Here is a 17,561-nt window from a genome sequence, read left to right as displayed (position 1 = left end):
GGCACCGAATCTCAAACAGTCAGTCAGTGGCCAAATGTCATGCAACCTCAAAATACCATGATAATGCACTCCACAGCCATAGTTTTATATATATATTTTTATACCTGACATTTAATGGCAGGATTGGAAAGTATCTAGTCATGCAAACTAACTGTGCCAACCACCACCACTGCTCTGGTCATAGAACCTGGCTGCATAGCTGCTGTGCATTCCAGGGCTCCATGGTGATATGAGTGGATTAGTTCTCTCCCCAGGCCTGCATGTGGCCTTAGCACTACTGTCTATTATAGCTTGGGCTGTGATTCATCTCTCTCTCGCTCTCTAGCTCAAAATAGCAGGTTCAGGTAGCCTGTAGGCCTATTGCTATAGGCCTTCATATTCAGTCCTTTATTAGGTCTAGGTCTATGTGAAGTCACTTAGGGTTGGTGGCTTGGGGTTGACTCCTTAGACGAGTGTCTAGGGGTGACATTTGTCCTGCTCGAGTAGGGCTTGGAGGGAATGAGAGGGGATGAAGTTTCAAGTTTTGTCACATGCACAAGTACAGTGAAATGCCTTTCTTGCAAGCTCTTTCCTGTAATCAATATCAGTAGTGCTATAAAGTAAAGTAGAACAAAAACATATGAGAAATAGAAATAAAAATACAAGAAAAGTAAGCTATATACAGGGTCTGTTCCATCGTCAGTAGCTATATACAGGGTCTGTTCCATCGTCAGTAGCTATATACAGGGTCTACTGCCGCCAGATTCCCCTCACCTATTTCCTTCCTGTCCAGTGGGACTCACAAGGGCACCCTGTCTCCCAGAGCAGTCAAGGGTCCCTCTCCTTGGGCAGCGGAATGTGAAAGGGCACGCTTTGTTATGTAACCACCACCCCCCCGAGTGGGGGTAGGATAAATACTGGGCTGACGGGATAGTGCTTATTCAGGGATTTCACACTGCAACCCACACCCACATACAAACACTGTACTCTGTTCTGCGCCATGAAATAGCTACTGAGAACTTGACAATAACTTTATAGTACAGTCCACTCAAAGTTAGCCGGCTTCTTACATAGATTCTTCCATTGACCTTTCTGTTTACAAATGTTTTTTTTTCTATTGAAAAAGCTGCATGTCGAATGGCAATTCAGTATAGAGGCCTTTTTCCATGCTCTTCTCAATGAGGAAAACAGGGAAAATGAAATATTAAATTGACCTTTTAGGTGTAGCCTGAGGTAACCTGCACAGATAGTCAGCCATTAAGCTCCTCTGTTTTCTTTCCGTGGATGACATTTTGGATGCTGATTTGATTACAGAACAACAAATGATCGCAGCACTTTCTCCGATGACATTTCATCTTCATTTAATTTATCAGGGGCAATAAGAGTTTTTAGATTCAACAGTCTATCTACATTTCTGTTTAGTGTGTAGTTAGTTGTCCATGATGAAACTGTTAGAAATAATCATGATAATTATTTTGTGGTGTTCCAGAATGTACAGATTCTAGAAGTTAACGTGGTAATTGAATATAATGGCACCGGAGGGAATGGCGGCTGCATTATGGGCTCCAGACCAATTGTGCTCTTTTGTTTATCTTTTTGTGCTGATCTTAACTTTTTCCTACATAATGTTTCTGCCATTGTTTCATATGACCGAAAAGAGCTGCTGGACATCAGAACAGCTATCACTAACCTCGATTTGGATGACGACTTCTACTTCAATGAGTCAGAGGTCGAAAGACACATTGATTATCGTGGACCAGGCCCAAATCCCCGACACTCCAAATAAAGAGGTGGTGGTGCTATAGAGGCGGGCGTGCGGGATACCTGGTGAGACTATGTCAGAGATTGGATAAATTGCCTCTACCCTCCGTTCTATTGGCGAACGTGCAATCACTGGAGAATAAACTGGATGAGCTCTGTCAAGACTATCCTATCAACGTGATCTGAACTGTAATATCTTGTGTTTTTGTGAGTCGTGGCTGAACAAGGACATGGGTGATATAAATCTAGCTGTTATTTCTATACGTCGGCAGGACAGAGCGGTTGTGTCTGGGAAGCTCAGAGAAGTGTGTGTGCGTCTAATATTAAGGAAGTCTCGAAGTTCTGCTCGCCTGAGTTATAGTACCTCACGATAAGCTGTAAACCACACCATTTACCAAGAGACTTTTCATCTATGTTTTTCATAGCTGTCTGTTTAACACCACAAACCGATGCGGGCACTAAGACCACACTCAACAAGCTGTATAGGGCCATAAGCAAACACAAAAATGCTTACACAGATGCGGCTCTTAGTGTTCGGTGACTAATGCAGGAAAACTGAAATCTGTTTGTACCAAATTTCTACCAGCATGTGACACCACTTAGATCACCTATACTCCACACACAGAAATGCATACAAAGCACTCCCTTGCCCTCCATTTGGCAAATCTGACAATAACTCCTGATTCCTGCTTACAAGCAAAAACTCAAACAGGAAGTACCAGTGACGCACTCAATACGGGAGTGGTCCGATGAAGCGGATGCTAAGCTACATCACTGTTTCGCTAGCACAGACTGGAATATGTTGAGGAGTTTACCACATCAGTCACCAGCCATATTAAAACGTGCATCGAAGACGTGACCCACAGTGACCGTACGTACATATCCCAACCAGAAGCCATGGTTTACAGGCAACATTCGCACTGAGCTATGGCTAGAGATGCTGCTTTCAAGGATCGGGACACTAATCCAGAATCTTAGAATCCCGTAACACCCTCCGACAAACCGCCAAACAGGCAACGCATTAATACAAGAGCAAGATCGAATCCTATTTCACCGGCTCTGATGTTAGTCGATGTGGCGGGTCTTGCAAACTATCACGGATTACAATGGAAAACCCAGCCGCGAACTGTCCAGTGACACAAGCCTACCATACAAGGTAAAAACCTTCTATGCAAACTTTGAGGCTAGCAACACTGAACTAAGCATGAGAGTTGATGTAAGACCTTTTAAACAGGTTAACTTTCACAAGGCCTTGGGCTTCTGGAGTGGCGCAGCAGTCTAAGGCATCGCAGAGCTAGCGGTAGATTTGGATAGAAAACATTCTACATTTTCTAAAACTGTTAAAATGATGTCTGTGAGTATAACAGAACTGATATGGCAGGTGAAATCCCGAGGACAAACCATCCCAAAAAAAGAACATTTCAGCCTATTTTTAATGGCTATCACTTTTATTATAAGGCCAAGTCCTCCCAGATTGCAGTTCCTACGGCTTCCACTAGATGTCAACAGTCTATTAGAAAGAGTTCCAGGCTGGTTTTTGGAAAAATGAGCCAGGAATTGTAGTTTTTTTTTAGGTGGCTCCCATTTTGGTTGTAGTGTTTCCAAGCATGTGGAAGAGTGTGCTTCCTTTGGTATTTGTCTCCGGTAAAGACACTAACGATTCTCCGTCTTAAATTTGATCGTTTATTTAATTATTAGGGTACCTAAGGTTTGATTGTAAATGTTGTTTGACTTGTTTGGAAAAGTTTATTAGTAACGTTTGGGATTCATTTTGTATGCATTTCGATGGCGGGAAACTGGGTGGATTATTGACTGAAGCGTGCCAGCTAAACAGAGTTTTTATGGATATAAATAAGGACATTATCGAACAAAATGACCCTTTGTGATGTAACTGGGACCTTTTGGAGTGGCAACAGAAGATCATCATCAAAGTTAAGGAATTTTTTATATCGCTGTTTCTGACTTTCATGTCGAACCTGCCTGGTTGAAATGTTTTTCATGTGTTTGTTTGCGGGGCGCTGTCCTCAGATAATCGCATGGTGTGCTTTTGCCGTAAAGCCTTTATGAAATCTGACACAGCGGCTGGATTAACAACAAGTTAAGCTTTACTTTGATGTATCACACTTGTGATTTTATCTAAGTTAAATATTTATAATATTGTAATTTGAAGTTCGCGCTCTGCAATTTCACCGATGTTGGCCAGGTGGGATGCTACCGTCCCACCTGCCCATAAGAAGTTAAACAGTTCAACATTCACCGCAGGGCAAAATGGATTACCAGGACGTGTACTCAGAGCATGCGTTGACCAGCTGGCAAGTATCTTCACTGACATTTTCAACCTCCCCCTGACCCAGTCTGTAATACCTACATGTTTCAAGCAGACCACCATAGTCCCTGTGCCCAAGAACGCCAAGGTAACCTGTCTAAATGATTATTGCCCCGTAGCACTCACATCTGTAGCCATGAAATGCTTTGAAAGGCTGGTCATGGCTCACATCAACACCATCACTCCAATTCTCATACCCCTCCAACAGATCCACAGATGACGGAATCTCTATTGCACTCCACACTGCCCTTTTCCACCTGGAGAAAAGGAACACTTAAGTGAGTATGCTGTTCCTTGACTACAGCTCAGCGTTCAACAACATTGTGCCCTCCTAGCTCATCACTAAACGAAGGACCCCTCCAACTGGATCCTGGACTTCCTGACGGTGCATTCCCAGGTGGTGAGGGTAGGCAACAACACATCCACCACACTGACCCTCAACACAGGGCCCCCTCAGGGTTGCGTGCGTAGTCCCCTACTGTTATTCCCTGTTCACCCACGACTGCGTAGCCACACATAACTCTAACACCATCAATAAGTTTGCAGACAACACAAGTGGTTGGCCTGATCACCGACGATGATGAGACAGCCTACAGGGAGGAGGGCAGTGACCTGTCAGTGTGGTGCCATGACAACAACCTTTCCCTCAACGTCAGCAAGACAAAGGAGCTGATCGTGGACTACAGGAAACGGAGGGCCGAGCTCGCCCCCATTCGCAACGACGGTGCTCTTGTGGAGCAGGTCTAGAACTTCAAGTTCCTCAGGGATTTCGAGAAATTGCCCTTAGGCTCTAACCAAACCACACTTGGTGTTATTTTAACTTCAAGATATCCATGAGTTCACAAAACAGAGTTTGAAGAAAGTGGAAAACTGGTTGAAAACAGTTAGTCAGCCCAGCTCAGCGAGATGGGACTGTTGAGTGAATGTGATGATTGTGTTTCCCTTTTCTAACTGTCCTCTTTGTTTTATAAACCCTTCTGCTACAGTGTCTTGCGAAAGTATTCACCCTCCTTGGCATTTTTCCTATTTTGTTGCCTTACAATCTGAAATTACAATAGATTTTTGGGGGGGTTTGTATCATTTGATTTACACAACGTGCCTACCACTTTGAAGATGCAAAATATTTTTGGTGACACAAACAAGAAATAAGACAATAAAACTGAACTTCAGCAGGCATAACTATTCACCCCACTGAAGCCGATACTTTGTAGATCCACCTTTGGCAGCAATAACAGCTGCAAGTCTCTTGGGGTATGTCTCTATTAGCTTGGCACATCTAGCCACTGGGAGTTTTGTCCATTCTTTAAGGAAAAACTGCTCCAGCTCATTCAAGCTGGATGGGTTCTGCTGGTGTACAGCAATCTTTAAGTCAGACTACAGATTGCCTATTGGATTGAGGTCTGGGCTTTGACTAGGCCATTCCAAGACATTTAAATGTTTCCCTTTAAACCACTCAAGTGTTGCTTTAGCAGTATGCTTAGGGTCATTGTCCTGCTGGAAGGTGAACCTCTTTCCCAGTCTCTAATCTCTGGAAGACTGAAACAGGTTTCCCTCAATATCTCTGTATTTTGCGCCATCCATCATTTCTTCCCCACATCATGATGATTCTGCCACCACCATGCTTCACTGTGAGGATGGTGCTCTCAGGGTGAGGAGAGGTGTTGGGTTTGCGCCAGACAAAGTGTTTTTCTTGATGGCCAAAAAGCTCAATTTTAATTTCATCTGACCAGAGTACTTTCTTCCATATGTTTGGGGAGTCTCCCACATGGCTTTTGGCTAATACCAAATGTGTTTGCTTATTTTTTTCTTTAAGCAATGGCTTTTTTTTCCGGACAGTCTTCCATAAAGCCTAGCTCTGTGGAGTGTACGGCTTAAAGTGGTCCTTTGGACATATAATCCAATCTCCACTGTAGAGCTTTGCAGCTCCTTCAGGGTTATCTTTGGTCTTTTTGTTGCCTCTGATTAATGCCCTCCTTGCCTGGTCTGTGAGTTTTGGTGGGCAGTCCTCTCTTGGCAGGTTTGTTGTGGTGCCATATTATTTCAATTTTTTAAATAATGGATTTAATGGTGCTCTGTGGGATGTTCAAAGTTTCTGATAATTTTTTGAACCCAACACTGATCTGTACTTCTCCACAACTTTGTCCCTGACCTGTTTGGAGAGCTTCTTGGTCTTCATGGTGCCGCTTGTGTGGTGTTGCCCCTTGCTTAGTGGTGTTGCAGACTCTGGGGCCTTTCAGAACAGGTGTGTGTGTATATTGCACACAGGTGGACTTAAATAATGTGACTTCTGAAGGTAATTAGTTGCACCAGCTCTTATTTAGGGGCTTCATAGCAAAGGAAGTGAATACATATGCACCCACCATTTTTCAGTTTTTTAAATAAGTATATTTTTTTCACTTCACCAATTTTGAGTATTTTGTCTATGTCCATTACATGAAATCCAAATAAAAATCTATTTAAATTACAGGTTGTAATGCAACAAAATAGGAAAAACGCCAAGGCACTGTACCTGAGAGGCCCTTGCAGGTGGAGGACACTCGGGAATCTTTTACTACCTGTGTGTGTGGAAGAGAGCTGTGGTATCATGGGTCTGTGTATGTGCCTCCCATGTTTTGTCTGCCATTCACTCCTAACTGTCCAAGTTCAACTTGGTGTGTGTGAATGGCAGTGTAGAATACACAAGCTGACTCTTGTATTGTGGAGAAGTCACTGTTACTGGGATCGTGCTTTGATGCTCTTCCCCTCTCGCTCTCTTTCTCTCTTTCTCTCTCCATATTTCCTTATCTGTTGTCTCTCTCTGGCCTAGTGATGATGGTTATTCATGGTTGCCATGACTTCAGAGGCAGATGGCAGAGTTAGTGTTTAACAAATGTAATTTATTTTTGGGTTCAGGTGGTGTGTGTGCAAATGTTATGTCATGATGCCCCTAGTAGGGAGAAATCACTATTTTCTCCTTTTTGACTTTATGGAGGTGTTTGACTGTATTTTATGTCTTTTAATAATGAAGTTCTAAATCTGACCCCTGAGGGTTAGGGTTACACCGTCTCCTTCCTGAGCGGTATGACGGCTGCGTGGTCCCATGGTGTTTATACTTGCGTACTATTGTTTGTACAGATTAATATGGTACCTTCAGGCGTTTGGAAATTGCTCCCAAGGATGAAACATGCTTGTGGGGGTCTACAATTTTTTTTTTCTGAGGACTTGGCTGATTTCTTTAGATTTTCCCATGATGTCAAGCAAAGAGGCACTGAGTTTGAAGGTAGGCCTTGAAATACATCCACAGGCAAATTGACATCATTTTAGTCAAGTGGATATCAGAAGCTTGTAAAGCCATGACATTTTCTGGAATTTTCCAAGCTGTTTAAAGGCACAGTCAACAAAGTGTATGTAAACTTCTGACCCACTGGAATTGTGATAGTGAAATAATCAGTCTGTAAACAATTGTTGGAACATTTACTTGTGTCATGCACAAAGTAGATGTCCTAACCAACTTGCCGAACTATAGTTTAACAAGAAATTTGTGGGGTGGTTGAAAAACGGATTTTAATGACTCCAACCTAAGTGTATGTAAACTTCCGACTTCAACTGTAGGTACCAGTAGTAGCTAGCCAGTTAACGCTAGCCCTATTGACTTACAGTGGGCTTGCGGTCTACGTACACTGCAGTGGGTATTGTAGGCAGGTAAACATGCTAAAATTTTCAATCAGATGTTTTCTTGCCTAACATCATTATTTGGAAACGGTATATTGACTATATTTTTGTTCTATGGAGGGGTGATGCAAAACAGGTCCAGGCGTTCCATGCTTTTCCTAACTCCTGTTCTACGCATCTGAGATTTACTGTGTAATCTGATACACGTCAAATCAGTTTTCTTGATCTTCTGATTAGAGGTCGACCGATTATGATTTTTCAATGCCGATACTGATAATTGGAGGATCAAATAAACAGATACGGATTAATCGGACGATTTTTATATATATATATATATAAAATGACAATTACAACTACTGAATGAACAATGAACACTTATTATAACTTAATATAATACATCAATTTAGTCTCGAATAAATAATGAAACATGTTCAATTTAGTTTAAATAATGCAAAAACTGGGTTGGAGAAGAAAGTAAAAGTGCAATATGTGCCATGAGAAAAAGCTAACGTTTAAGTTCCTTGCTCAGAACATGAGAACATATGAAAGCTGGTGGTTCCTTTAGACATGAGTCTTCAATATTCCCAGGTAAGACGTTTAAGGTTCAATTCAACTAAATTGAACATAGGACTATTTCTCTATACCATTTGTATTTCATAAACCTTTGACTATTGGATGTTCTAATAGGTACTTTAGTATTGCCAGCCTAACCTCGGGAGATAATAAGCTTGAAGTCATAAACAGCACGAGGAGCATTGCGAGGAGCTGCTGGCAAACGCAGTAAAGTGCTGTTTTAATGAATGCTTACAAGCCTGCTGCTGCTTACCACCGCTCAGTCAGACTGTTCTATCAAATCGTAGACTTAATTATAATATAATAACACACAGAAATATGAGCCTTAGTTTCAGGATTTGACCATATTAATGACCTATCATTTCGAAAACAGAACTTTAATTCTTTCAGTGAAATACGGAACCGTTCCGGTATTTCATCTAACGGGTGGCATCCATTAGTATAAATATTGCTGTTAGATTACACAACCTTCAATGTGATGTCATAATCATGTATAATTCTTGCATATTAGTTTGCAACGAGCCAGGCGGCCCAAACTTTTGCAAATAACATTACCCTGACTCTGCACAGAAGGCAAGAGAATTGACACAATTTCCCTAGTTATAAGAAATGTATGTTAGCAGGCAATATTAACTAAATATGCAGGTTTAAAAATATATACTTGTGTATTGATTTTAAGAAAGGCGTTGATGTTTATGGTTAGGTACACTGGTGCACCGCAGTGGGTTTTTTTCACGAATGCGCTTTTTAAATCACCCGTTTGGCGAAGTAGGCTGTGATTCAATGATGAAATTAACAGGCACTGCATAGATAAAATGCAGCTCAGGACAAGCTAGATAAACTAGTAATATCATCAACCATCTGTAGTTAGCTAGTTATTGTTAAGCTTGAATGTTTTTTATAAGATACATTTAATGCTAGCTAGCACCTTACCATGGCTCCTTGCTGCACTCGCGTAACAGGGAGTCAGCCTGCCACGCAGTCTCCTCGTGGAGTGCAATGTAATCGGCCATTATCGGTGTCCAAAAATGCTGATTACAGATTGTTATTGAAACTTGAAATCGGCCCTAATTAATCGGTCGACCACTACTTTTGATCCTGTGTGAAGATAATGTTCTATACACTGATCTTTACAGGAAACCTACTGATCGTAACAGTTTGAGGGCTGATAGTTGTCACTCACTTCCCTTGAAAAACAGTTTGCCCTACAGCCAATTCTGTTGAATCAAAAGAATTAGCAAAAAACAGTGACAGAAATATGGCTGAGAAAGAGAATTCAAGGAGAGATCAGATTAATACTGCTATTGAGAAAATTCAAAAACAAAACGAGACATGACCCTTTTCAAGGTCAGTTTCGCAAAAAGAAGCATTCTTGCGTTCTAACTACCCGCTATTCAAAGTGCTCTGGGAAAATTAAGGGAATCGTTCACAAACATTGGCACATTCTACGATCTGATGATGGTATCGGTAAATGTGTTTTTTTTTAACCTTCCCTTGGGCGAATTCTCACGGGGCAGAAATCTGATCTATTGGTAAACTCTGATTTGACCACCCCAAGACACAACGTCTCTTTCTGGCCCTACTGGATGGAAACTACAAGTGTAATGGCTGTGCTCAATGCAATGGCACTTATAAATATAGATCCTTCAAACACCCCCAAACAGGGAAACAGATCCCAATCAAAGGTTTTATTACGTGCTCCACTAAGGCAGTTATTTATTTTATAACTTGTCCTCGTGGTAAAAATGATGTGGCTAAAACAAAACGTGAATTAAAAGTACTAATCTCGGAGCGTCGTAGCACCATTAGGTGCAAAAACTCGATTTACCAAGTTGCGGCCCACTTTTTGGAAGAAAACCACTCGATTTTGTCTCTACGTTATATTGGCATCGAACATGTCACCCTCCCTAGGAGAGGGGGTGACCTCTACAATTTATTGTTAAAACGAGAGGCTGCCTGGATCTTTAATTTAAAGACTCTTGCTCCCTTCAGTCTCAACGTAGACTTTGATCTGAAGCCATTCTTGTGATTATTGTGATTGTGCCATTGTAAATGTTTGTAGGCTTATGTAGCCAAATTGTATCTGTGATGGTACGCTACCCATTAGTTTTTTTGTATGCTATTTTAATATATGAGAATTAACCAATGATATCAGGCCACACCCGGCCATGATTACAGACACGTGTGTCTTTTGACACTATATAAACGAGTCACCCCGCAGTGTTGGTCATTATACCCTGATGAAGACCGCTTATTAGGTTATTAAATTATTGCACTTGAGCTCCTAGTGTGAGGCTCTCCTTTTTTTTTTGTGTTCTACTCTGCTAGCCAGCACCTCGCCTAAATAGGTGTGCGTTTCTTTCTCCTCTTAAACATGCTAAAATTGACACGGCATGAATTTATTAAATTATCAGGATGAAATATTGTATTCAAGCAACGTATGAGATGTGAATAGGCGACATTTAATTCCAAAGTCTGAGTTTATTTTCTCTCCCTTCAGTTCAAATAATGTCTGCAATTGATTTCATGAAAGGTTGCGCCATTTTTACATTGTTGCGTCATATTTCTGTGCATACTTTCCGCTTCTCAGATGCGTACTTCGTTTGTACATATTTTGAAGTGCCCTCTCATACATTGATTTGGACTCGTGCTCGAAGCGTAAGTATGCATTTTGAGAAAGACCCTGTGTGTTTGACACCCTATATTCGGATGTCTGTCTGTCTCTACTTTATGGTGTTGTGCTTCGTAATTTTTCAATGACAATTACCCTTTATCAGAGTTTTGATTTTGTTGGGTGTATTATATTCTGGTGCACAATTTTTCTCTCACCTCTCTCTTTCACCCCTTCTCTCTCATTTCTCCAGTCAGTGCCCCTCTGAGGGGGAGACCAAGCTGAATCAACCTGTTTCTGGGTTAGAACACACTGACCAGACTGGTCCTCCAGGAGTACACACAAATTTCCTGATATTAGTCCAGTCCAATGACTGATTTAAAAAAATATATATATATTTTTTTGTCCAGTTCAAGCAAACAAGAATATCGATTGGAATTAGGAGACACTTTGTGGTGATTTTGATCAGTCAGAATTGCTAGCTGATTTGTTATCAGGTGACCTGGTTTCCAGGGGTAAGTAAACAGGTCAATCTCAGTGACAGGTTGTTGTGTGGTCTTATTGCTTGGTTTATTTGTTTTAACAGAAGGCTAGAGAGTGCAATGACAGCATAGATGGAGAGCATAGCCTACATTGAGAGAGCATACAACCAGTGACAACCCTTAAACTACATTGGATGTGATCTCTCTTCCCCCGATTTTCAGCTGGTATTACAGGAATTTGAGAGCCGATCTAGGTTGTATATTTTACACTGGACAGGTTGCTTGCCTCCCCTGGATTTCTCCACCTGAATTTGTAAAATATTCTGGGAATTCTTACGACTTAAACCTCATCCACTTAAAAAATGCTGCCTCCCTATCATAACACTATGAAAGCAATGCATTTTACCACTAGAGCATTCTCACGTAATGGTCATGTTTCAAATAACCTGCATTTTTACCTCTTCTATTGTGTGAAACTCTGCCCTGTGGTTGGAAACCTTAGTCTTTCACCCCGTTCTCCCTGGTTCAACCACAAAACCACCAGTGACGGTTATTGTTCCTGTTCCCTCTATTTGTTCAATGACTCACTGGTTCCGACTGTATTTCTCTTTTTACTGTTTCTAAGAATAGAGGCCACTGGGAAAACAAGTATTAAACATGTTAGATGATGGTCTATTCCCTGAATCACTTTTTCCATTCCAAGCCATATGAATGGCTGTGAGTTCATAAGCCTCATGCTTCGAGTAGTTAAATGTTCAAGTTGCAGTTGTGTGGTCCAGATTGAAGACCATGGTAAGTTGATGAGGTGTGTCGCTTCCTCCTGTCTGTGTAGTATCCTAACCATTTCTCCTTTATCTGATCAATGTTGTCTATATTATGCATAGGCTGACCCTTTTCTTTACCTGTCACAGGTACGTCATGGCCCTGTACAACCAGCACGTCTGCCCTGTGGATAACTGGTACGTAGCTAAATCATTCATGTTAATAGCTGTTTATTAAAAAAAAAAAGTTTTACTAGTCATGACGGTTAACAAATTCTTATTTACAATGACGGCCTAGGAACAGTGGGTAACTGCCTTGTTCAGGAGCAGAATGACAGATTTTTACCTTATCAGCTCGGGGATTTGATCTAGCAATCTTTCGGTTACTAGCCCAACGCTCTAACCACTAGGCTACTTGCCGCCCCACTAGGCTAACTGTGTAGTTTATTCATGTTAATAACTAGTTATCAACCAGTTGTATCACTGCTACATAGCCTGAAACCTATACATGGTATAATACTTGCCTGCATACGTCAAACCACTCTCACAACAAGGAGTCTCTTGACTCTCCTGCTCTCCTCTAACTCACTCATCTCTATATAAGCTGCCTGTTAGCTTAGCTGCCTGTAATCATGCTACAGTTTTTGTAAGAAAACACTAAAATCACCAGGGAATTTGTTTAATTCAAAGGAAACCTGTTTCTGAGCATTCCCAAGAGAAAAAAAATGTCATCAGGTCTCAATTTAATCAAGATATTCAAACTCTTTTTGGAGTTAGTTGTGGTCAATTTGCAATGCACAAATTATTATAGTTGTGTTCCGGCCCCCCGACTATCTGCTCCGACAAGAATCGGCCCGCAGCTGAATTTAGTTGCCTTGCTGAGTGTGTGTGGGGTTGTCAAAACACTTTTCCATGTAATGCCACTTAGACTAGTATTTCCATAATAGGGATGTTGCAATAGTGAAACGTAGTCTTCTATTATGCACTGCTAGACTGTTTACAAGGGCTGCTTGACATGACTTTTAAAACCTTGTCCTCATCAAAACATCCCTTTCCTCCCTGTGTGTGTGTGTGTACACAGGTTATATAACCAGTCGTGTGACAAGGAGCTGTACCTACAGAGTGGACCAACGTTGTGCTGTACTCTAGACAATGTCCCACTCATCAGGTCAGTCTGATCTTTCTCTCTCTACCAATTTCAATATACGGGGCTTTATTGGCATGGGGAACATATGTTTACCTTGCCAAAGCAAGTGAAATAGAATATAAACAAAAGTGATATAACAAAGAAATTAACAGTAAACATTACACTTACAAAAGTTCCAAAAGAATAAAGACATTTCAAATGTCATATGTCTATATACAGTGTTGTAATGATGTACAAATGGGTAAAAATAATGAACATAAATATAGGTTGTATTTACAATGGTGTTGTTCGCTGGTTTCCCTTTTCTTGTGGCAACAGGTCACATCTTGCTGCTGTGATGGTACACTGTGGTATTTCACCCAATAGATATGGGAGTTTATTAAAATTGGATTTGGTCTGCGTAATCTGAGGGAAATATGTGTCCCTAATATGGTCATACGTTTGGCGAGAGGTCAGGAAGTGCAGCTCAGTTTCCCCCTCATTTTGTGGGCAGTGTGCATATAGCCTGGCTTCTCTTGTGAGACAGGTCTGCCTTCTGCATCCTTTCTCAATAGCAAGGCTATGCTCACTGAGTCTGTGCATAGTCAAAGATTTCCTTAATTTTGGTCAGTCACAGTGGTCAGGTATTCTGCCACTGTGTACTCTCTGTTTTGGGCCAAATAGCATTCTAGTTTGCTCTTTTTAGTTAATTCTTTCCCATGTGTAAAGTAATTCTTTGTTTTCTTATTTAATTTTTTAAAATTTCACTTTTATTTAACCAGGTAGGCAAGTTTAGAACAAGTTCTCATTTACAATGCGACCTGGCCAAGATAAAGCAAAGCACTGCGACACAAACAACAAGAGTTACACATGGAATTAACAAGCGTAAAGTCAATAACACAATAAGAAAAAAAAGGAAGTGTATATACAGTGTGTGCAAATGGCGTGAGGAGGTAAGGCAATAAATAGGCCATAGTAGCGAAGTAATTGCAATTTAGCAAATTAACACTGGAGTGATAGATGAGGAGATGATGATGTGCAAGTAGAAATAGCAGTGTGCAAAAGAGCAGCAAAGTAAATAAAAAACTAAATGGGGATGAGGTAGGTAGATTAGATGTGCTATTTACAGATGGGCTATGTACAGCTGCAGCGATCGGTTAGCTGCTCTGATAGCTGATGTTTAAAGTTAGTGAGGGAAATATAAGGCTTCAGCGATTTTTGCAATTCATTCCAGTCATTGGCAGCACAGAACTGGAAGGAAAGGCGGCCAAAGGAGTTGTTTGCTTTGGAGATGACCAGTGAGATATACCTTCTGGAGCGCGTGCTACGGGTGGGTGTTGTTATCGTGACCAATAAGCTAAGGCGGAGCTTTACCTAGCATAGACTTATAGATGACTTGGAGCCAGTGGGTCTTGCAATGAATATGTAGTGAGGGCCAGCCGACTAGAGCATACAGGTTGCAGTGGTGTATGGGGCTTTGGTGACAAAACGGATGGCACTGTGATAGGCTGCATTCAGTTTACTAAGTAGAGTATTGGAAGCTATTTTGTAAATGACATCACCAAAGTCGGATTGGTAGGATAGTCCGTTTTGTGAGTATGTTTGGCGGCGTGAGTGAAGGATGCTTTGTTGCTTAAAATAGGAAGCCGATTCTAGATTTCATATTGGATTGGAGATGTTTGATACGAGTCTGGAAGGAGAGTTTACAGTCTTGCCAGAGACCTAGGTAGTTGTCCACATATTCTAAGTCAGAACCGTCCAGAGTAGTGGTGCAGGCAGTGAACGGTTGAAAAGCATGCATTTGGTTCTACTAGTGACCGTGTTAAGGATCTTGAGTCCCAATTGGGAACCGGCCCTCCCACCGTCAGCTGGAATGTGGCGCATGGAACGCAAAAAATATTCTTAAAAATATTTAACCTCCACACATTAACAAGTCCAATAGCTCAAATGAAAGATAAACAACTTGTTTATCTACCCAGCAAGTCAGATTTCTAAAATGTTTTACGGCGAAAACATAGCACATATTTATGTCAAACCACCACCGAAGACACACCGAAGACACAGCTAATTTCCATAGCCAAATTGAACAAAATATGCAATCACCAAACGCAGGATTAAAAGAAAAATAATTTCACTAACCTTTTGAAATCTTCATCAGATGACAGTAATATAACATGTTACACAGTACATTTATGTTTTTTTCAATAATATGCTATATATATCCATAAATCTCTGTTTACAATGACGCATTGTTCAGAAAATGCTACTCGAATGTCCAGAGAAATGCGATAGCTCCGGCAGATGCCGTCAGCTAACAAGGAATACACATTATAAACTTACACTAAATATGCATGTTCTACATATATATAGAAAGATACACTTCTTCTAAATGCAATCGATGTGTTACATTTATTTTTAACGTTACAGATTTCGTTCACTATGTAATAATATGAGACGGCGCTCAGAAATTAGCATTATGGCTCCTCTACTTCGGAGTCCACAGAAACCCATAATAAACACATAAATATTCCCTTACCTTTGCTGTTCTTCCATCAGAAGACGTGGAAGGGTTTATACTTACCAAAAACAGCTTTAGTTTGGAAGTCTGTGTCTTTCGGTGATCAAACACGACATATTCCGGTTGAAATGCGGCCAAAAAGTCGAGTGGATGCGCACCAAAACGTCGAAATTACATATTATATGTCGACTAAACTTGTCAAACTATGTTCAGAACACAGCGTTAGCATGTTATCTAGGTTCACAGCAATCCTGAGGACGATCAGAAACACACGCGTCGTTTAATCAATCTTGGAAGAAAGACATCACCCGAGCAGAGCGCGCATGAGTAACCTGTTTTTTCGCGTGACCGAAAGGTTTCGGACCGCCAAAACTCTCGTGAGCGCGCGATTCTCACAATGAGAAGCCCCATTGAAAGCAGACATCGCGCTGAAGACATAGAAACTGTTCCCAGGACTGTAGGTGCTTGGGAAGGGTGGGGGCGATGACGTCAAAGTTGGGCCAACTTTTATGATGACAAGAGAGAGTTTGGGAGAATTAGTGCCCTGAGAGTTCTGCTTTACATAGAGACATAATTTAAACGGTTTTAGAAGCTTTAGAGTGTTTTCTATTCAATAATAATTTTTATATGCATATATTAGCAATTTTTGACAGATGTTTTTTCTGTTTACTATGGGCACGCAATTCCTCCAAAGGGGGCAGTAATCAGCCCTATCTTTAACAGGTTTTAAGAGCAGTTGCACGGAAGGAGTGTTGTATGGCATTGAAGCTAGTTTGGAGATTAGTTAAGTGTCCAAAGAAGGGCCAGATGATTTGGTTGGTGATGTTTCACTATATTGGATCACTCCACAGCGGAGGGATACATCCGAGGTGAGGATTTAGATTTACTCTCCTGTACACCAGTATCTCGGCTGGGGTCCGCCGCCATGGCCGCGACACACACACTTTCATTTTCTCGGCAGTACAAACTTTCTGAAGTGTGCTTGGTAAGTCACTGGTAAGTGTAATATCTTGTGTGGAAGTAAACTCACGCCTGTGTCTTAAGCGCATGGTTTGTCGTGCTTGTGTTTGGTTAGCGATACACTACGACTCTGTGTGCATCCTTTAATATATTGGTGGCTCTTGCTGCCACAAACTGTATTTACCTTACACAACTTGTCGACTGGCTTGTTCTGTGTGTGTTGTGAATTGCTTAACATGCTGTCTCTGCTAATTACCCTACAAGGTTTTTTTTTTCCAGTTTTTCCCAGTTTTTTGCAGAGGTACTGGGTAATTTATCCCTCACCGGGTTCCTATTCCTCCAAGCGGGTCACGACATAAGCTCTCCCAGGGTGTTTGACCCCATGCTCCGTGGCCTTGCTGGCTTGGCTGAGCTTATGGCTTCCCTTTGACAGGTGTGATGGTGGCATCCCCCCTGGAGATCTGCATACCTCGTGTATGCGCTGCCTGGGTTTGAGCCATGTGGAGAGGGCTGTGGAGCACCCTACTGGATGCCTGTTTTGTGTGGTGTTCTCAGAACGCCTAAACCTGGCAAAATTGGAGGCCATGCGAGAGTGGGTCGGCCAGGCACGCACTCAGGCTGGGCACGAGCTCCCTCCCTCAGGAGTGGTGTGCCAACGAGTCGTTAGTCCCTCTACTGGGCCCAGATCCCCTCCCAGGAAGTGTGCCTGGAGCCACCGCAGGCAGAGCCCATCTGCTGCCAGTCCTGGATGAGGGCAGGAGTCAAACTGCTGATATCACCTTGAACGGAGGGCGCATGCCCTGCATCAGAAGG

At 41.7% G+C, this 17,561-nt stretch overlaps 1 protein-coding gene across 2 annotated transcripts in view; it reads left to right on the top strand.

Annotated features, from left to right (window-relative positions):
• Positions 1-17,561, top strand: part of LOC112235924 (transmembrane protein 150A) — a 55,020-nt gene that overhangs the window by 997 nt on the left and 36,462 nt on the right. For both annotated transcript variants that reach the window (XM_024404471.2, XM_024404472.2), the window contains exons 3-4: positions 12,295-12,342; positions 13,226-13,312. In XM_024404471.2, the coding sequence (XP_024260239.1) occupies positions 12,295-12,342; positions 13,226-13,312 (135 nt within the window). The remainder of the gene's footprint in view (positions 1-12,294; positions 12,343-13,225; positions 13,313-17,561) is intronic.

Source organism: Oncorhynchus tshawytscha, linkage group LG16 (assembly GCF_018296145.1).
Source record: "Oncorhynchus tshawytscha isolate Ot180627B linkage group LG16, Otsh_v2.0, whole genome shotgun sequence".
Classification (NCBI taxonomy): Eukaryota; Metazoa; Chordata; class Actinopteri; order Salmoniformes; family Salmonidae; genus Oncorhynchus; species Oncorhynchus tshawytscha.
The sequence above is the reverse complement of the archived record's forward strand: the minus strand, read 5'-3'. Positions and strand labels throughout refer to the sequence as shown.